Source organism: Torulaspora globosa, chromosome 5 (assembly GCF_014133895.1).
Source record: "Torulaspora globosa chromosome 5, complete sequence".
Taxonomy (NCBI): Eukaryota; Fungi; Ascomycota; class Saccharomycetes; order Saccharomycetales; family Saccharomycetaceae; genus Torulaspora; species Torulaspora globosa.
This window is the reverse complement of record NC_050731.1, coordinates 127600-147338: the sequence shown is the minus strand read 5'-3', so window position 1 is coordinate 147338 and position 19739 is coordinate 127600. Positions and strand designations below refer to the sequence as shown.

Below are 19739 nucleotides of genomic sequence, written 5' to 3'. Positions count from 1 at the left end.
ATCTCATGGCAGACCCAGCAGGATCTCTCGCCGCGTCATCCTTGGTTGGTTGCGATCACTGGTACTGTCATTTGCACTCCAGAGGCATCCCAGCAGCATTCACCAGTTTGTTTGTTTTCTCAAGCTGTGAGTGCCCTTTTTAAACGATCGGCGGCTTTGTAAAGCTCGCTCTTCCTTACACACCACTTGCTGAAGCGGCAAGAAGAAGAGACAGGAGAAGAGAGCATGTCGAGTGTCCGCACGTCAGCAATACCATGCCATTGAGAATCGAAGCTGGTGCTTTATAGCCGCCGAAGGTAGCCGCGAATCACGTGATGTTGATATTTTACCCGGCCTGAGACGTACAAAACGACCGGAATGCAACCTCTCGCGAAGTTTGGATCATACCGATCTGTTTCAAGTGAATAAAACGCCAAAATCGGTGGTTTATGGATAGCATTGAGGCTGGATTAGGTGTTTAGATCATCAGTTCTTGCGAATGACTGTGGAGGCTGCTACGGCGGGTGCCGCTGTGGAGCACAATGGCGCTGTACAATCAATTGGGATCTCGAATCTACCTAACCAGAGATACAAGATCGTGAGCGAGAGGGGCGGATCATTTACCATGATGGTGTGCGGTGAAAGTGGAGTTGGTAAGACGACATTTATTAATACATTATTCCAGACTACTTTGAAACATTCCGATAACCAGCAGCGTCGTCACCAGCCCATAAGGAGGACTGTTGAGATCGACGTGATTAGGGCAGTCCTCGAGGAGAAAAACTTCAGTCTGCGCGTCAACGTGATTGACACGCCTGGATTCGGCGACAACGTTAACAACAACAAATCGTGGCAATCGATTATCGATTTCATCGATGACCAGCACGATAGCTTTATGCGGCAGGAACAACAGCCTTACCGCGCTGTGAAATTTGACCTCAGGGTTCATGCGGTGCTGTACTTCATAAGACCTACGGGCCATGGTTTGAAGCCACTTGATATTGAGACCATGAAGCGGATTTCCACGAGGGCGAATTTGATCCCCGTCATCGCAAAATCAGATACTCTGACCGCGCAGGAACTGACTGCTTTCAAATTGAGAATTAGACAGGTTATAGAGGCGCAGGAGATCCGTATTTTCACGCCACCTTTAGAAAGAGAAAGAGAGTCTGACATCAACTCGAACCAGGACCTCGCTGCCATGGAACATGCAAGACAGCTGATCGAATCGATGCCATTTGCCATCATTGGGTCTGAGAAGAAAATCGACAACGGCCAGGGAAAACAGGTCATCGGCAGGAGCTACCCATGGGGGATCGTCGAGATAGAGAACGACAACCACTGCGATTTCCGCAAGCTGAGAAGTTTGCTGCTAAGGACCAATCTACTTGACCTGATCCTCACCACGGAGGAGCTTCATTACGAGACGTACAGAAGATTGAGATTGGAAGGCAACACGCAGCCTTCCGAAGATCCAAACAGTCAGAACTCATCGACGATCCCGTTGAGGGCGCCGGCAAGAAAGCTTTCCCATAACCCCAAGTATAAAGAAGAGGAAAATGCTCTGAAGAAGTACTTCACAGATCAGGTAAAGGCTGAAGAGCAAAGATTCAGACAATGGGAACAGAACATCGTAAACGAAAGAGCCAGACTCAACGGTGACCTGGAAGAGATACAAAACAAGGTCAAGAGACTAGAGGAGCAAGTGAGAAGCTTACAGCTGAAGAAACGCTAATGGTGCGATAGCTATCTCGTGTATATCCAAAGTATATATGCTAGCTCTACTCCAACGAGGTCAAGTATCTCTCCGCGTCCAGTGCGGCCATGCATCCGCTGCCCGCACTGGTGATAGCCTGTCTGTACCTGGAGTCCTGCACGTCACCGGCGGCGAAGAAACCTGGCACAGAGGTCTCTGCGGAGCCCTTGACGGTCTGGATGTAGCCTGCCTCGTCGGTCTCGACCTGGCCCTCGACGATCTTCGTGGCGGGCGTGTGGCCGATCGCGTAGAACAGGCCGTTCACGGCCAAGTCGCTCTCCTCGTTGGTCTTGACGTTCTTGATTCTGAGCGCGTTCAGCAACTTGCCGTCGCCCTTGGCCTCGAGCGCAACCGTGTTGTACAGGATCTCGATCTTGTCGTTCTTCTCCGCCCGTCTCTGCATGATTGTCGACGCACGCAGATGGTCCTTTCTCACCAGCATGAACACCTTGGACCCGTACTTGGTCAGGAACCCGGCCTCCTCGCACGCCGAGTCGCCGCCGCCCACGACGGCCAGCGGCTTGTTCCTGAAGATCGGAACCGCCCCGTCGCACACGGCACACGCCGAGATGCCCTGCTGCCAGTACGTCTCCTCGCCTGGCAGGTTCATCCTCTTCGCGGACGCTCCCGTGGCGAGGATGATTGCGTCCGTCGTGATCGGCTCGCTGTCCTCGTTGAACTCAGTCCACAGCTTGAAAGGTCTCGACGACAGGTCCACCTTCGACACCGTCTCCGTCACGATCTCCGTCCCAAACCTCTCCGACTGCTGCTTCATTCTCTCCATCAGCTCCCCGCCGGTCAGGCCCTCTGGAAACCCGGGGAAGTTCTCGATCTCCGTCGTTGTGGTCAATTGACCGCCTGCCGCGATCCCGTTGGCAAACATGCCCTCATACAGCGTTGGCTTGATTTCCGCTCTCGCCAAATAGATCGCTGCCGTGTGTGCTGCCGGACCAGATCCGATAATCGTAACTCTGTGGTGCGTTGCTGTCATCCCTACTCTTATACTGCTACTCAGTGTCCTGTAGATCCTCATAAAACTGTCTCGAGGCCTGTCTTTATATACCTTCGTAAAATCTACGTCATCGTTCATCCAGCTGGTGCTGCTTATTAACTTGCCCGGCTTACTAAATGCCAAGAAAGGCCAGCCAGACGGCTAAGAGCAGAGCTCAAAGCGAGCTGGTAGACGATTCAGAGGCCATTGGCAGCCGGCTGCGGCTCGAGGAAGCGGACGATGAGCTCTCTGGAGGTCCTGGTAGCGCCACGACATGAGCTCTAATGTCGAGGGAGAAAGGAACCCAGAAACTCCAAGCGAGCTTAGACCCAACATGAACTTTTACATGGGAACATTTGATTGGCATAACGAAGCCGCCAGAGTTGTTTATTTCGTAAGACACCTTAACGGTCCAGCCGCAGAATGGGCTCAAGACTACATAAGCGAACAGCACTATCAGGATGTGTCGTTCGAGCGACGAAGGAGCCCGATGTTAGTAGGATACTCAACAGCATCATTCCGTTAGCCCAAGCAAACCTAGGTATTGAACAACTTAACACACCGTTCAACAATGGAGAGGGCGTACCAGTCGATAGACGTCAACAAAAACCGATCGAGTATCGGACGAGGATACAGCCGTCTGCAGTCTTCGGTTCCAACTATCGTGGAGTGAAAAGACCTAGGAATCAAGGAAGATCTCAATACGTTAAGCGACAAAAAACGCCTTGCGCAACTTATGCTTCTATTGCAAGAAGGCCGGTCACCGTCTTGAGTGAATGCCGAGAGCGTAAGGCGAGGCCCAGCCGGCATGGACACTGAGACTGGTCCGGAAAAACAACCACTGTATACTAGAAACTAGCCAGTTGTACATTATATCTCCATCCCAGAGATGGATGATCCGGCTGAGAGACCAATCCTGATAAAAAGACAAAAAATGAAAACATTGTTTGATAGTGGATCGCCCACTTCATTCATTCGTGCGGATATGGTGAAGTCATTGAACCTAAGGACATACGAGACACCACCATTCCGATTCAGAGGGTTTATCCCTACCGATGCGTCGACGACAACGGAAGCCGTAAGTCTAACCGTTCCGGTAGAAGACTTACAGATCCCAGTAGTGGCATATATCCTGGAGAGTATGGACTATCAACTGCTAATTGCCAATCCTATCCTCCGCCGCTACTCGAAACTTTTGTCAATAATATTGGAATCGACCCCGAACCTGAAAGCTTGTGAAAATCGTGTCAAGGTTAGCTACCTTGAGCCTGAGTCTACTGGTAATCGTGGTAATTCCAGAAGGCCTGAAATGTCTCTTGCTACCACTACTCTTGAAGCAATTGACCGGAAATCCATTGGCCATCGTGGTAAAGCCAAATGTGATGTTCCATCTCCTGTTACCACTACTTCTGAGACAGCGAGTGCGCTTGACAACCCTGGTTATCCAGGTGATCCCGAGTTAATCGTTCAAGAGTTATTGGAGCAGATTCCTGGAGGAGATGGGAGAGAAGTCCCTGGTTGCAAGCGTAAGAGGTTTAGCCCTGCGGTTGTCCGTGAACAAAGGTTGTAGGTACCTTTGATGTGCTACCTCTATCGCTTCAACAAAAGTATGAGAAGATCATTAGAAATGACCTTCCGCCTAGATTTGCAAGCTTAGACGATGCATCCGTGAAACATGGTATTGAAATCAAGAAGGGCGCTCGACTACCAAGGTTCCAGTTCCAAGCTTATCAAACTACGCAAAGGACTGAACAAGATCAATAAGCTTGCCCAGGATCTCCTAGATAAGAAGTTTATTGTCCCTTCCAAGTCCGCCGTGTAGTTCGCCCGTTGTCCTAGTTAACAAAAAAGATGGTTCTTTTCGACTGTGTGATTGCAGAGAGCTGAATAAGATTACCATTTCAGAGCCGTTCCCATTACCAACAATTGAGAGCTTATTAAGCAGAATCGGAAATGCCCGAGTTTTTACAGCCTTAGATTTACACAGTGGTTACCACCAGATCCCGATGAATCCGGACGACACATATAAAACTGCCTTCGTAACACCATCTGGGAAATATGAGTACACTGTGATGCCTTTTGATCTAGTTAAACGCACCTAGTACGTTCGCTAGATACATGACTGACATTTTTCTGAGGTGTGAAGTTCGTCTATGTCTATCTAGATGACATTTTAATCTTCTCTGAAACAATGGAAGAACATTGGAGCCATCTAGATACGGTTTTGGAACTTCTACAAGAGAAGAAACTGATCGTGAAGCGGAAGAAGTGCAAATTCGCTTCGAAGCAAACCGAATTTCTAGGTTATAAGATCGGAGTCAACAAGATAGACCCCTTATAGAATAAATGCGAGGCTATCGAGAAGTACCCGACACCTAAATCAGTAAAGGAGGCCCAGAGTTTCTTAACGATGATTAATTATTATCGAAGATTTATTCCGAATTGCTCCCAAATAGCACAACCGATACAATTGTTCATTTGTAACAAAAATCGATGGACCGAGTCACAAGACAAAGCATTGGAAAAGCTGAAAGCAGCGCTCTGCAATTCGCCGGCACTGATTCCGTTAGCAAAGCATCTTACCGATTAAGAACAGATGCCTCTAAAGATCGCTTTGGTGCTGTCCTAGAAGAGGTTAATGCCAAAAACAAGTTCCTTGGGGGGGTTTTATTTTTGCAAATCGTTAGAAGGTGCTCAGAAGAACTACGCTGGTGGTGAACTAGAACTACTAGGCATTACTAAAGCCTTACACCAGTTCAGGTAGATGTTGCATGATAAACAATTTACCTTGAGAACGGACCATATCAGTCTGCTGTCACTCCAGAATAAAAACGAGCCAGCCCGGAGGGTTCAAAGATGGCTAGATGATGGCTAGATGACCTAGCCACCTATGACTGCACCCTAGAATATCTCGCTGGTCCTAAGAACGTAGTTGCAGATGCCATATCCCGTGCGGTGTACGTGGTATAATCTGAACTACCGGCTTCCCTGAATCTGGAACAATGGAAATTGGATTATAAATCCGACCCACTATGTAGTGCTGCTCTAATTCACATGAAAGAATTAACGAGACACAACGTTAGCGCCCAGGATATGTCCGCTTTCCACAGTTACCAGAAGAAATTCTTACTCTCGGAGACCTTCCGATGCAAGTACTCAACATCCAATGGTTTAATTTACTACCGAGATCGAATCGTTGTACCCACAATCCATCAAAACGATGTCATGAAGCTATACCATTGATCATACCCTGTTCAGAGGGCACTTTGGCGTTACAGTTACAATCGGGAAACTAGCCCCAATATACTACTGGCCAAAGTTCCAACATTCCATTGAGCGGTATATCCGGACATGCGTCCAATGCCAGTTGATAAAAGCCCTTAGACCACGCCAGCACGGCTTGCTGAACCCGCTACCCGTAGTGGAGGGAAGATGGCTTGACATATCAATGGATTTTGTGACTGGACTACCGCCCACAACGAATAACCTGAACATGATTCTAGTTGTGGTGGACCGTTTTTCTAAACGTGCCCATTTCATTGCAACAAGAAAAACCCTCGACACATCTCATTTGATAGACCTGTTATTCCGCTATGTGTTTTCGTATCATGGGTTCCCGAGAACTATCACCAGTGATAGAGATATCCGCATCACTGCAGGCAAATATCAGGAATTCACGAGACGGCTGGGGATTAAATCGACAATGTCGACCCCGAATCACCCCCAGACGGATGGTCAAACTGAAAGGACCATCCAGACACTGAATAGAATGCTCAGAGCATACGATTCAACAGATATCGAAAATTGGCATAAATATCTGCCGCAAATTGAGTTTGTCTACAACTCAACTGCAAATAGAACTTTAGGTGCATCACCGTTTGAAATAGACTTAGGATACGCTCCTAACGAACCGGTGCTCAAGACAGATGAGGAGCTTAATGCAAGAGACTTTTCAGCCGTCGAAATGTCTCGACGTTTGAAAGCTATTACATTACAAGCGAAGGAACGCTTGGAAGCTGCTCAGGTAGAAATGGAAGTTAATAACAACAAAGGACGGAAACCGCTGATCCTGGAAAGAGGAGATGACGTTCTCGTCCACAGAGATGAGTACTTCCCATTTACGTTGGTCCCTTCTACGTCGTCAAAAAAATCCATGACAACGCTTATGAAATCAGACTAGACTCCCACGAAAAGGCGCATAGAGTTATTAACGTCCAACACCTAAAAAAGTTCATTCGCCGCAGATGCCTACGCCAAAGAGAAGCCACGGACCTCATTTGAACGTATTCAGAGAGCCAATGAGGTCATAGCACTGTTTGGAATTGATACTACGCATCATGTTTACTCATGCCGTATGCGGGACGTAGACCCGACAATAACTGTCGAATACTCCGAAAAGGAGTTCACCGAGGCCCCTGACAAAATACGTAAATCGGTGTTGCCAACTTCAGACAACTCTACGAATCTCAAGGGGATCCCGAGAGGGGAGAAAATTTTGTATCTAGATCTGATACAAGCAGCAGCTGAGCTGATGTAGCTCGAGCCTAGCAAAGGATGAGAAGTCATGAGGAGTACGATAACAAAGTGAATCAACCAATCAAGAGAATCACAGACTGACGTCTGATGATCATCTATCTAACAACTATGAGACGATTGTGGATAAGCCGATCTGTGGAATCCGAATAGGTTAATCGAATGACGGCATTGAAGCATATAACTGGGAGGCCAGCTAGGTTAGATCCAAGTGGCAATTCATCAGTACTTAGTCTTAGGGTTAACAGAAGTAAGTAATAATAGATCCATTCTTTGTCTTGCTAACTCACCTCTGAGTTACTGCAAGATACCCCGATCTAACGACTAAGTAACAGAAGTAATACCGACCTGAGCAGAGCTCAAAGCGAGCTGGCAGACGATTCAGAGGCCATTGGCAGCCGGCTGCGGCTCGAGGAAGCGGACGATGAGCTCTCTGTTCGCGGCGACCAGCGTCTGGTCGAGTAGGATCTTGTTGAGGAAGTAGTCAAGGCCCTGTCTGCGACGGGCCAACCACGCCCGGTCGAGGTTGACGTCCTGGTAGCGCCAGGACTGGTACCAGCTGACCCTGGGGGGCAGCTGGGGCAGGTCGCTGGCCGGGCAGCGTCGAGCCAGCTGGTCGCGGAAGCGGCGGAACTCAGAGTATCTCTTGTAGATGGCGACGCTGGGATGGCCGTCGGCGGGAGCGTCCGGGCGCTGCAGCTCGAGGGTGACCTTCCAGACGGCGAACTTGGAGCCGTTTTCACCGCTCACGACGGTGCAATCGGTTACGTGGGCCCGCAGCACGTTGAGCGCTGCGGTGGGCCCGAGACTGCTGGCGGACTCGTCGTCCGCCAGCGTGATCGGCTCTGGCGCCAGCACATTCATCTCTAGGGCGATGCTGATGCTGTGGTTGTGCTGCAGTGCAGCGATGAGCTCTCTGGTGAAGACCGTATGAAGACATTTGTTATAAGGTATACAGCGCTAGTCGAAGATTGGGAACGGGGTCCTGCTGGACCAGGTGTATGGATCGTTGAATCTGATGTTCTTGTTCAGCGACGAGACCTGTGCGAGCTCTTGGTCGCTCAGCGTCAGCATCTCGTCGATCTTGAGATTCTGGGCGAGCCTTTCTTGCTTGGAGGACTTGGGGATCACGGCGATGTCCCTCTGGGTGGCCCATCTCAGCAACACCTGCGAGGGCGACACCTCTGGGCCGTGGTTGGCCGCGATGTCGACCACGGTGTGGTTCTCGAACAGCGGAGGCGTCGACCTGGCCAGCTCGGAGTCCATCTCGAGGAACGACTGCGGGCCGAACGACGAGTAGGCGACGATCTGGATGCCCTGCTGCTTCACGTAGCTCACGAGCCTTTCCTGCGTCAAGTACGGGTGGTGCTCGATCTGCAGCGCCACGGGCCTGATCCTGCAGCCACGCAGCAGGTCCATCACCAGCGCTGCCGAGAAGTTGGAGATCCCGATCGACCTGATCAGCCCCTCGTCGACCAGCGCCTCCAGGGCCCGGTACGTGTCGATGATCGGGACGCTCTCCTGCGACATCACGCCCTCCTTCTCGTCCTGGGCCCCAGTGTACAGCCCCGGTGGATACTTCTCCTCGAAGGGAACAAACGCCTGGGCAATGGGAAAGTGGATGTAGAACAGATCCAGGTAGTCCAGCTGCATGTCGTCCAACGTCCTCTGCAACGCCTTCTTCACGTTCCGTGGGTGGTGGAAGCTGTTCCACAGCTTCGACACAACAAACAACTCCTCACGTTTGACCAGTCCCTCCTGAATCGCCTTCCTGATGCCCTCGCCAACCTCCTTCTCGTTGCCGTAGTCCTGAGCGCCGTCAAACAGTCTGTACCCGATCTTGATGGCTTCGTACACTTGCGAAGCACACACCTCGTTGGGGATCTTCCAGCATCCCAGCCCGACAAGGGGCATCTTCATGCCGTTGTTCAATGCTACTGTTCTAGACATTTCTACTCACGAGTATTGCTCTGTTGCTAGGAATTACTGGTTAATATCTGGCCAATGTACTGCCTTTATATAATTTCGGTCTTGGCATACGTCATAGCTCGCACAACCAAGAAGTTGCGCATAAAAGAGTGCGATTTCACCGAATCAGCCAGCAAGCAGCAGGAGTGCTCGCTGGGGACTCTATTCGTGCAGCAGTGGGCTCGCCTCGGCGCTCGAGCGGAGCTGCTCACGCTCGAGGGCCCTGAGGTTCATGTCCTCGGCGTACAGCACGTAATGCTGATAGAAGTAGACGAGATCGAACAGGATCGTAACAGAGGCACCTAGTAGGAACGGCAGAGCGTTCAGCACGAACGCTCTGCGGTCGGAACTGCCGATGAACCCGCAGCTCGTCAAGACGTTCAGATTGTACGTCACGTTGCTCAGCAGCGTCGTGCCAAACAGGAACGGCGATATGCCGTCGGTAGACTTCCTCTTGTAGTTCTTCCACAGCTGCGGAATGCGGGCGCCGACGTAGCAGACAGCGCCCGTCCAGGCCAGGGCCCTCCCCAGGCTGCTCGTGGAGCTGTTGCCTGGAACGGGCACTGGGGGATCGTCGTGGCTCAGATCCCGGTGAACTAGCGAGCTCAGCGCGGCTTTGATCGGGAACGCTTCGCTGGTGCCAACAGCGCTGGCTACAGCCAGCGCTCTTGCAATCGCGGAGCCCTTCCTAGATCCGGAGCCTGTCGGTCCTGTATGGGTCTCGGAGGGCGTAAGAGCGACATGAGGCTTTGATTCGTGGCCTGTGGTCGCCAGAGCGTTTCGATAGAGGATCCCATAGTAGTAGTATTGTCCGCAGATGAACAGGTCATTAAGCAAAAAATACAGCGCCATCGCAACTTGGAACATCAGTTGGTCGGTTAGGATGGCACCACTTAGCGTAGTGATATCACCAGCAACCCATGCCAGAAGGAAGTATGGCGATAGACCCTCAACGGTCTTGTCCCGAAACGTCTCGAGGATCTGGGGGAACAGCGAAATGAAGGAACAGAAAAACGAGATCGAGCCATTGATATCAGAGACTATCGGCCATATCGAACGTTCACAGGACATGGCTCGACGTCTATCGTCTTGGTTTCCTCTATCTGAGATGAGTTCTTCGATAACTGACCTTCCTCGTCCGAAGCTCGAAATAGTTTCTATGCATACATATTGAAGAATGGTACATAATGAAGGAATTGGTGCTACAAGTCGTTGGATGCGTTAGAATTTCTTGAAGTAGTGAAGCCACTTGCGAACGAATATTTGGTTCACGCTGTCGGTGTCTAGGAGATGATCCATAGGCATCGGTATGCAAAAATTTGAGTCATCAAGGCTCGACAGACTCTTGAGATCGTTAAAGCCGAAATGGTAGTTCAGAAGGACGTTGAGAACAAGCGACAGTAGGATCTTGTAGTTAACCACTACGTGCTTGGCCCGGTAGTCCTCCCAGCCTTTGTCTTTGGTGTTTTGCTTGCTTACCGGAACTTTCTTGAAACACTGACTGTTGGCCACTACGATGATATCGATGATCCACATGAAAAGTGCGTGGTCGACTCTCTCCATCAGGTTCCACCAGGTGGAAGAGTTCAAACAAGATGCGTTAAACTCGTCCTTGAAGTCGTCGCCTCGCAGGAGATAATGGGCGACAATACCGCGCGAGTTCAATATCCTTGAATTGAACTTCTCTTTGCAATGATCGTTAAAGCATGTCATTTGAACCAGGTTGACAGCATCCCATACTTGCTCCAGCGAGCTAAAGGACTTGCTCGATAGGAAATGATGGAACAAGAGCTCGTCGCCACACTGCAGACCTTGCTGCGAGATCGATTTTAGCTTGAGCATCAGTGCCAACTCTTTTGGAACTCCATCTTTACCTGCAATCTTGCAGCGAACCCCAACCTTTATTAGCTGTTCGATTTCAGCTTCTTTACCTTTTGGGAAATCCATCTCGTTCAGCAGCCTCATCATGTCCTCGAATGGCTCCAAAAATTCGCCAGTGATGGTTCTGGCATTACTCTGTAAAACGTCATTATAAGCCTGATTTCGAGTCTCATCGCTAAACGCTGTTTCCCATATGAGCTTCTTGAGGTCCCGCAGGGAAGAATTCCGCGTAATGTCCCTCGCCAGTAAGAGAACATACTTCTGTCTATTAGTCTCATCTCTGATGGCCTTTTCTTGCGATTCCTTGTTCCTGTCTAATTGTTCTATTGACGCCATACTCGTACTCTTGGAAATCTGTTCTTCATGTAATTTTCTCTCTTGAGGATCCTTCGGTGGTAACCAACTAGGTCTAGAATGACTGGTTACCTCCAGTTTATCCTCAGAAACAAGCTTGAGATCTTCCAACCCAAGATCGCTCGCTGCTTTAAACTCAATTGGTAAGAAATCTGCCGACGCGGTACGCTCGCAAAGTTTACTTTGTGAAAGTCTGTCGGATGAATGAAGATAAACCGACGATAGATTTTGGGTGGCTTGCTGCATGTATTGGAAATCCGTGGTATTATTAACACCCGGTATGGGTGAAGTCGGCATCTCGTGGTAATCAAGGTATGGTAATCGATGAGCTGCAAAGTGATCATCTGAGTTCTTGGTCCTCGAAAGACTGCTGTCCGAGGGCATATTACGAGATCTCCGATTCTCTTTCGACGAGGTTAAAAATGAATTGGTTGAAGTCGATGCTACTGGAATATTCCAAATTAGTATGTTCTCTAAGTCATCCCGTAATTCCGAGCTTCTGTCCTGTTCTTCGTAAAACTTTTCCTTCCTTCTGATCGATTTCCTCAAAGCAGTTTCATTTTGAGCTTTCCGTAGTCGGTACCTTTGTGACGGTGTCAACCGTCCTTTGCTGGGTAAGATAGCCGATGTGCTGTTTACCTGGAAGTAAAGCGGCGATGCAGCCGGTAATGAATGCCGTTGCAACGCACCATCATTTGCGGTCTCTACTGGCGAGGTTATTGTGCTAGTACTTCCAGCCAGGGAGATCTGTGACGTTGCCTTGCTTCCGTTGTTGAAGAAATATCTAGTTCTTTGGACTGCATCGGGGTGCCCCTTTGTGCCAGAGCGAATTGTTTCGTTACAATGAGTGCTTAGTGATAAGTTCTCCACGGAGCAGGTTTCAGAATCCGACTCGTTATCCGTAGAGCTCCTGCTGTCGTTTAACTCATCTCTGCATTCCTTGCTTTCAGTGTCATTTTCGTTCTCAACAGATGAACTTCCCGAATTGACATCTGATGTGGCAGATGAAAAAAGCTCAGTGGTTCTAGTAGCGATCGAATCGTTTGAGATGGGTCGGTCATTTTTCTCAGCTTTTGCCGCGAAGTTCTTCCTCGGTGGCGGCAGCCCAAAATTAGTACTCAAAGCCACTGCTTCTTCGTCTAGCTTTTTGATGTCGTCTTCCAAGGCAGTCATATTTAATAACAGGTTATCGCTGGGTCGTCTAGCAATCCCCAGTCCAACCGTCTTGCTATTAGTACTGACACTATTGCTCGAAATACTTGCACATCTCGATTTCGGTAATGCTGAGCCACCGTTGGCTCCGCTGACGTACGGTGAACCTATGCGACCTCCTTTCAAGGTTTCTTGCTTGGCATTGTGCTCACAGTCTTGCGACACATGATTCAACATGTGGCTGGTTAGACTACCGCCTGCTGACTCTTCCTCCTTCAATGTGCCGAGCCTTTTAGTGTTGATACTCATCCTTGAGAGTTAAAAAGGACTGAAAGCACAATGTATCGCCAGATGGATGTGCACGATGACTAGCCAAAGCGTGCTGGAAGCGAGTGGAAGAAGGAATGGACGCGTTTTCCGATCTGCCAAGTATGCCTTCTATGTGTTTTGACCAGTAGTCAATGATCCACGGCTTATCAATGTGCTGATACTTCAACTGCCCTTCCCTGAATTGCTGAATCAAGCTAGAACTTGAGCTGTTTGGGATGTTCTCAGCGTTTTGGCTCTCGACTTTCTCACTTTCTATTGTCTGCACGTCGCACGAGTCGAAGTGAAATCGCCATGGAGCTATGACGGAGATCCAAAGCTGGGCTTCGGATGTGTTTTCGCTCCTCTGAAATGGATATTCAATGAGTATCTGTCGATCCTCTATTCCCGCCAGTCTTGCAGCTAGTCTTGTAGTGCAGATCTCAGCTTTTATCTTGGATTAGCCCGGAACTATCCACATCTTGTGCCAAATGGATTTAGAGAAAGCTCAGAAGATGTTGCCCGACGGCATATAGTCAGTTGAATTTGTGGTCGTAAAGGCCTCGCAGAGTTTTAGCATATCCGCCGTCTGGGGCCTCGCAGATGATACGCAAAGGTAGATGGCGAGATCTCAGATCCGCCATTCACAACGATGCTAAGATAAACTGTCTTTCGAGTTGGTAATCCCACTGCCAGCCTCTCTCTTGGTCTTCCCCAGCGAGTTCCCTCAGGTCTGGGCGTCGGGCAACATACAGCAACAGGAAGTGGAATTTAATCGCCCGCTCTTTCCTCGAAGAAATCCGCCAGGTAAACCAGGACTTTGGCGAGTATCGGACTCTGTCTTAGCCATTCTTTGAGTATCTCCCCGGTGGAAGTTGGGGACGTCAGACTTGTATACCAACCACACCAAATGTAGCAGCAATGCATCAAGTTCGTAGATATCCACGGCTACACAGCATTCCAGATGTTCATGGCAGCGCCAGAATTCTATTCTAAGATCGGCTGTTTCTAGTTGATGGCGGAATGAATGTTTGTTTATTGTCGTATTTTAGCCGCTCAGCTAAAAACTCTAATACTCTATAGGACCTGCAAAATCTTAGCGCTTACCTTGCGAGCTTGACTCTGATTAGAAGCTTAGCTGAGCACTCCAACGGAATGTGCAATGGCAGGCTGAGCCGTTCTTATAATACCCTAGACGCAAACGCAAATGTTGATACACTAGCGTGATTGAATGCATAATTCTATAGAACTAGAAGCTAGTGGTCTCCCTGTGCGACTTCTGCAGAAATCAGTTGTTTCTTAAGTGCATTTTCTATTACTGGCAATCCCTCTTCATACATCTTTAGCAGCGCTTCTAATTCATGCAGTACTAGAGGTTTCTTGTCTACCCAACTATTAGAATCGGGCATGTTAGCGTCAACATCGAGGAAGATTCCCATGTTAATCGTGGATGGAGGTGGCTGTAATACAGTAGGAGAATGCAAATTTCCGGACACGGTGCTCGCATTCGTATTACTAATCGCATTGCTGGTCGAATTGGTCGCACCTAAGGCATTGATTTGTGAGGACTGCTGGCCTGAGGCGGTCACGCTTGCTGATGAACCGTTGGGGAACATAGACGCCACGCTCAGGCTGCTACTACTCATCGGCCCGGTATTCAGCGGCACTGTGCTCTGAGCTCCATTGACACTCATCGTTGGACCAGAAGTCGAAGTCGATATCGAAATATCGGCGTTCTGCGAATTCTTCCTATTGCTTATGCTGGGTCCTCTCTTAGGTTTTTTGCCCCAGTCAATATGTTTCTCATTTATCGGCGTCATTGAGACCGGGATATTAGATGCACTGCTTGTATTGAAGCCAAACTGATTGATGTTCTCCCCCGCAGGGCCATTATTACTTCCTGTGGCCGCCACAGCAGATGAAGACGGATCCAGTAGTTTGTGTGGAACCACACTAGTCGGAAGCGGCATTTGGAGCTTCAGATTTGGGTTGTTCCGCTTGAAATCCCTATTGACCCGGCTTGTTTCTTTATCTGCCATAGAGTTGTGAATTTCGTTACTGATATGCAAGTTAGTATTAATAGGCTGCAGAAGCGGGTCCTTATTTTCACCAGCATTGCCTAGAGCTTTCATAGTTGGCGGTTGAGCAGTTCCTGTAGTCGGTGAATTTCCAGGCCTTTTCGTTGGGGAAGAACCAAGATTTGTATATGACCTTGTGGGAGATGGAGATTTTAAGGGAAGCTTATTGCTGGGTCCGCTTGATGCTATGTTAGCAACGTTCGAAGACAAGGTATTCGATTCCGCATTATCGTTAGGAGAGTTGCTCATCTTTTTAGGCTTTTCATCAATTCCTCGATTACTAGAAACGGGCGCTACAGCGGTGCCGACGGTGAGTCGCCGCGATATACCTGGCGCCTTTGGGTGAGAAGTCGGCCCAGGAGTTGAAACAGTAGATGATCTTGGCTTGGTATGCGAAGCAGCAAGCGCATCTGAATTGGAAGAACCAGCCGCTGTAGTTGTCGGGAGCTCCTCAGGAATCTCAATTTCTATCGGAGTTGGGGCCGTGGTAACGGCTGTTGGAGGGCCCTTTGTAGCTTTGCTGAATTTTGTCTGAATGACCGGTAGAACAGGAGTACTTTGGCTGTGAAAATTTCCGTTGTTGATCGCACCAACATGAGGACGCACAGCTGGCAGCTCGCTAACCGGAAGAGCTGCTGTATCTTCTGGCAAGCTTCCCATATGCAAATGTGATACATTTCGGTTGATTCTTGACAGTTCAGGTTCACCGGGGATATTTTCGTTCGTCTGTTCAACCTTTTCGAAGAGCTCTGAAAGCTTTTTGGGAACTTTCATCTCTGACCTTTTTGCACCACCAGAGTTAGTGTGCGATCCTGTCCCCACAGTTGGATTTGTTCGTACGCTCTTCATCATTCTGGTGGGGAAGTTGCCCGTAGTGTTATTATGGGATAGCGGCGCGTTTAATGTTGAATTGTAGAGCATGGTACCTGGTTGGGTTTTACCCATCGTAGTGCCCTGATACACTTTCCCGTTATTATTATTGGTGGGATAACAGTAAAATTGATCTTCGTCTGGATATGCATAATTGTGTTGATCTTGTGCGCTTGCCCAATCATAAGCGGAGCCTTCTGGTATCTCCTCGAGATTAATATCATTTTCTATTATGTAGTCGGCCGAGCTTAAGGAGTCGAAATCCCATTTTACATCGACCTCGAAATCTGAACTGTCCTCGGAAGTCTTCCCATTCAGCTGGTCATTTTGCAAATATTTTTTGTGATCGGCTCTTGGATCTTCGTCAGCCAAGAAGACGCTTTCTCGTGTCTTCTTCTTGTTATCCCTGAACAATAAGTACCTTGAAATTAGTTGCTTTAGCAATGCAGAGGAAGTTGCCTTATGAGTCTTAATGAACTTTGTCTTTAGCAGCTCCTCGGCTGACAGTCTTGCCTTGGGATCTTCATCGAGACATAAAGCGATAAATTCTTTGAGCAACGCCGAATAGTTTCTACCCTCCAGCCTCGGAGGCTTCGATTTCGTAATGAGTTGCATTGCCCGAAGTGCCTCGACCTCGCAATATGGTGGGTTTCCTGTGGCAATCTCATAAGCCGTGATACCCAATGACCAGATATCAACCTTCGTATCGTAGTACACACCCTCCATTATCACTTCAGGCGCCATCCAGTACGGCGTGCCTGCCATAGTCTGTCTTCTGGAACGCGTCTGATTAAGCTGAGCTGCCACCCCAAAATCGCAAAGTTTCACTTGCCCATCATTCGTTATCAGCACATTGGCCGCCTTTATGTCACGGTGAATAACGTTGTCCTTGTGAATATATTTCAGCGCCATCAAGAGCTCCCGCATGATCACGCCGATGTACTTCTCATCGATCTTCCCGGGTCGCAGAAGCGTACGCAAGGAGCCACCTGCGCAATACTCGATAATGATCCATAAACTAGTATCCTTGAGATATGATCCGTAGTAATGTGTGATGTTGGGAACTTGCTTCATCGACGCAAGAAATTGAATCTCCCTCTGGACGTCTTCGACTTCATCTTCGTCTGAGTCCAGATTGAGTACTTTAATCGCGTAAACCTGCTTAGTTCTAACATGGTATCCCTTGTACACCACTCCAAACTTTCCGCGTCCGATTATCTCACTTCTCTTAAATAGTGATCCAATATCCTGATCCATCTTGGCAGGTATCTCATTGCCACTGTCGCCACCGATCGATTTCTTCATTCTAGATAACTTGCAGTTGTCCTTGTTCTTGATAAAGCGTCCGGAAGCAAACCCAGGTCAGCTTTCACGCTCAAAAAGAACTCCTCTGGAGACTATGCAGCAGGACCTGGTATGGAATCGTAATAGACCGCTCGTAAATCGCTGAATTGGAGCCTTCTTTGGGCTAAATGCGTCAAACTGGGCTAGTTATTCAATTTCTCTTGAAGAGCTCCGTCCGTGCAAGATGATGGCGTTGATCTTCTCTATTAGCAGTCGACTATACTTACTATGAAGGACAAGTAACGCTCTCGGAAACCTTCAAAGGACCCTCTGATGTCCTTTCTGGATCTGTAGAAATTGCTATGCTATGGGCTTGTCGACGGTTCGGCAATTCGCAGTTGGCGGGGCGTTTAAGGTGGAAAAGCACAGCAACGTCTGCTGTACCAACGAACGAGAAAGATGTGCAAAAAGCGGCTTCCAACATAGATGAGATCTATCAGCTCGTTAATCAAGTGACTACCCGAGATCTTTCTGGGGAAAGGCCAATACCACTTTTGAAGTTGGGAGGAATGATCGATTCAATAGCCAACGGGCATGAGATGCGAAGAGTGAGAAACAAGCTTCAACGAAAGTTTGGCATGTCCTATAACACGGTGTTCACTAGCTTGTTGAGAGTTGTGGCTGATCCCAGCTTGTTCAAAATGTCGATGTTCCGTAGGTTGGGGTGGAAGCAATATTACTCTTTTGTCAATGCTTTGAGATCGACAATTGGCGATAGAGGCCTGTCCAATGACCAGAAGAAGCAAAAACTTTATCGGATTATCTCGTTTCAACACGATCTGTTCCCGAAAGCTAGTGAGAAAGCAGGTTATTTGATACCTACCGATGTGCACCAGTGGTTTTGGGAAAACTTGCCCAGAGATGAGTCGTTTAATCACCTCTACTTCCTGATCAAAAACGACGTGCTCCTTTCTTCCTGCCCGTACGTGTGGAACTTTTCCAAGAGACTGATGCAAGGGTCAGAACTAGAGATGCAACTAGCTACTTTCGAGATCTTCTTTCATGATAAGGCGCATCAAGGCACTTTTCAACAAAAGTTTGGCAAGCTCCATAGCTTTTACGCGATGAACAAGCTTGTCAATAAAGTCCTCAGCGGCAAGGACTTTAGATTTATTAAATTGTATCTATCTTCTTTGTTACAGAAGATGGAATCGCTGAAGGAAGATGGAGATCGTCCGGATACAAAGTCGAAAAAAACGCTTTTTATTCGATTTAGTAACACGCTGTTGTTTTACCTTTCGCAAACGGGAAACGTCGAGATGTTCTTACAGACATTTGAGATCAGTTTGCAGTACATGCGCAAAGCCCGCTTACTAAAAGACGCCAGGTTCATGCAGGAATATCTAAACCCATCTTTCCATTTCATCTTGAAGCTACTCAGACAGAAGGGTTTACAAGAGCAGGTTTTTCATTTTATCCGAGTAATCCAGCGGGTGATTCGGAGAAGAGATCCGAAGTTCAGTACGCGGGTTGTAGGGGAGCTTGTGAGCTCACTGAGGTCTTTTAACGATCCCAAATTAAGCTGTGAATATATTCTTTCAGCATTCAACATTAAGCAGACTGCGGCATTGCTAAATGATCTAGGTTTATGGGGAGCTATTTTCCACGAGAACTCAGCGAAGCTATCTCAGCGAATGCTAGAAGCAGAAACCAAAGTTCAGGAAAAAATATTTCCCCGTTCGTTGCAGATCGAGGGGACTCCTTCGATACCGATTTTAACGGAACTGTACAGAGTTCTGCTCTCGACATGCGCCAGAACAATGGGGCACGAAATGTATCAAGGCATTATTTTGGAGCTATACTCATCGTATAAGAAAGCTCTAGAGGATCATAGGTTTCCAACGGCAAAGCATGATACAGGTATCCTTTCAGTCTTTCTCTATCACATTCGCCTGGAACTGAATAATTCGAAGCTGGCTTTTGAAGTCCTCAAGGATTTTTACTCTCAGAAATTTGCTTCGAGCGTCAGATGCACAACCAAGTCATGTCCGTTCTCATACGTCGTCTACAAGAACTACGACTTGACGCAATCAGATCTGTCCCACCTACTCCATCTCATGCAACTCAATAGGGTACCATTGCAGTTCCGCTTTTGCACTGCAATGGTTCTAAGATACCTGAAGCTAGGAAACGTGACGGAGGCTTACTTATGGTATAGAAAGATCCTTCATGCTGGTTTTGAAGTGGATCACTTCGTTCTTATCAAGGCTATCACCGCAAATGGGTGGGAATATCCAAAAAATTTCGACATGTCTCTATTGCATAGAATAGATCAACGGACGCTGGACTCCAATGAAGATGCATTATTCCTGGGGGAGAGCAACGAGCTTGATGACCCGAACGCCATTTCCGCAAGAGGCGAGGATTCACTCCTCAGGGCTATCAATTTAGTGGAAGAACTGCGAGGGCCAAAGGCCAACAGCTCTCCTATATAGATTTTAGGTCATAGCCTGGAGCTCTTGATGAATTACTGACGTCTTTAGGATCATAGTAGACGGATCCAGCACATACAAGGACTCGCTAAAGC

At 48.4% G+C, this 19739-nt stretch overlaps 10 protein-coding genes across 10 annotated transcripts; 4 read left to right on the top strand and 6 right to left on the bottom strand.

Moving 5' to 3' along the window:
* Positions 1 to 478: 478 nt before the first annotated feature.
* On the top strand, positions 479 to 1714 carry CDC12 (septin CDC12; the record flags this gene model as incomplete). The annotated part of the gene is made up of 1 exon (XM_037283945.1): positions 479 to 1714. One exon carries the CDS (start codon positions 479 to 481, stop codon positions 1712 to 1714), a length of 1236 nt encoding a protein of 411 aa, XP_037139841.1.
* Positions 1715 to 1760: 46 nt separating this feature from the next.
* On the bottom strand, positions 1761 to 2825 carry HG536_0E00770 (thioredoxin-disulfide reductase; the record flags this gene model as incomplete). Its single annotated transcript, XM_037283944.1, has 1 exon — positions 1761 to 2825. One exon carries the CDS (start codon positions 2823 to 2825, stop codon positions 1761 to 1763), a length of 1065 nt encoding a protein of 354 aa, XP_037139840.1.
* Positions 2826 to 3615: 790 nt separating this feature from the next.
* HG536_0E00760 (uncharacterized protein) lies at positions 3616 to 4296 on the top strand (the record flags this gene model as incomplete). Its single annotated transcript, XM_037283943.1, has 1 exon — positions 3616 to 4296. One exon carries the CDS (start codon positions 3616 to 3618, stop codon positions 4294 to 4296), a length of 681 nt encoding a protein of 226 aa, XP_037139839.1.
* Positions 4297 to 6174: 1878 nt separating this feature from the next.
* On the top strand, positions 6175 to 6906 carry HG536_0E00740 (integrase catalytic domain-containing protein; the record flags this gene model as incomplete). The annotated part of the gene is made up of 1 exon (XM_037283942.1): positions 6175 to 6906. The coding sequence occupies one exon, from the start codon at positions 6175 to 6177 to the stop codon at positions 6904 to 6906; it is 732 nt and encodes a 243-aa protein (XP_037139838.1).
* Positions 6907 to 7640: 734 nt separating this feature from the next.
* YPT35 (Ypt35p) lies at positions 7641 to 8123 on the bottom strand (the record flags this gene model as incomplete). Its single annotated transcript, XM_037283941.1, has 1 exon — positions 7641 to 8123. The coding sequence occupies one exon, from the start codon at positions 8121 to 8123 to the stop codon at positions 7641 to 7643; it is 483 nt and encodes a 160-aa protein (XP_037139837.1).
* A 96-nt stretch (positions 8124 to 8219) lies between these two features.
* On the bottom strand, positions 8220 to 9209 carry GRE3 (trifunctional aldehyde reductase/xylose reductase/glucose 1-dehydrogenase (NADP(+)); the record flags this gene model as incomplete). The annotated part of the gene is made up of 1 exon (XM_037283940.1): positions 8220 to 9209. One exon carries the CDS (start codon positions 9207 to 9209, stop codon positions 8220 to 8222), a length of 990 nt encoding a protein of 329 aa, XP_037139836.1.
* Positions 9210 to 9389: 180 nt separating this feature from the next.
* On the bottom strand, positions 9390 to 10298 carry YPQ2 (Ypq2p; the record flags this gene model as incomplete). Its single annotated transcript, XM_037283939.1, has 1 exon — positions 9390 to 10298. One exon carries the CDS (start codon positions 10296 to 10298, stop codon positions 9390 to 9392), a length of 909 nt encoding a protein of 302 aa, XP_037139835.1.
* A 150-nt stretch (positions 10299 to 10448) lies between these two features.
* SBE22 (Sbe22p) lies at positions 10449 to 12923 on the bottom strand (the record flags this gene model as incomplete). Its single annotated transcript, XM_037283938.1, has 1 exon — positions 10449 to 12923. The coding sequence occupies one exon, from the start codon at positions 12921 to 12923 to the stop codon at positions 10449 to 10451; it is 2475 nt and encodes an 824-aa protein (XP_037139834.1).
* Positions 12924 to 14176: 1253 nt separating this feature from the next.
* On the bottom strand, positions 14177 to 17173 carry KIC1 (putative serine/threonine protein kinase KIC1; the record flags this gene model as incomplete). The annotated part of the gene is made up of 1 exon (XM_037283937.1): positions 14177 to 17173. The coding sequence occupies one exon, from the start codon at positions 17171 to 17173 to the stop codon at positions 14177 to 14179; it is 2997 nt and encodes a 998-aa protein (XP_037139833.1).
* Positions 17174 to 17514: 341 nt separating this feature from the next.
* On the top strand, positions 17515 to 19647 carry ATP22 (Atp22p; the record flags this gene model as incomplete). The annotated part of the gene is made up of 1 exon (XM_037283936.1): positions 17515 to 19647. The coding sequence occupies one exon, from the start codon at positions 17515 to 17517 to the stop codon at positions 19645 to 19647; it is 2133 nt and encodes a 710-aa protein (XP_037139832.1).
* Between the last annotated feature and the right edge of the window lie 92 nt (positions 19648 to 19739).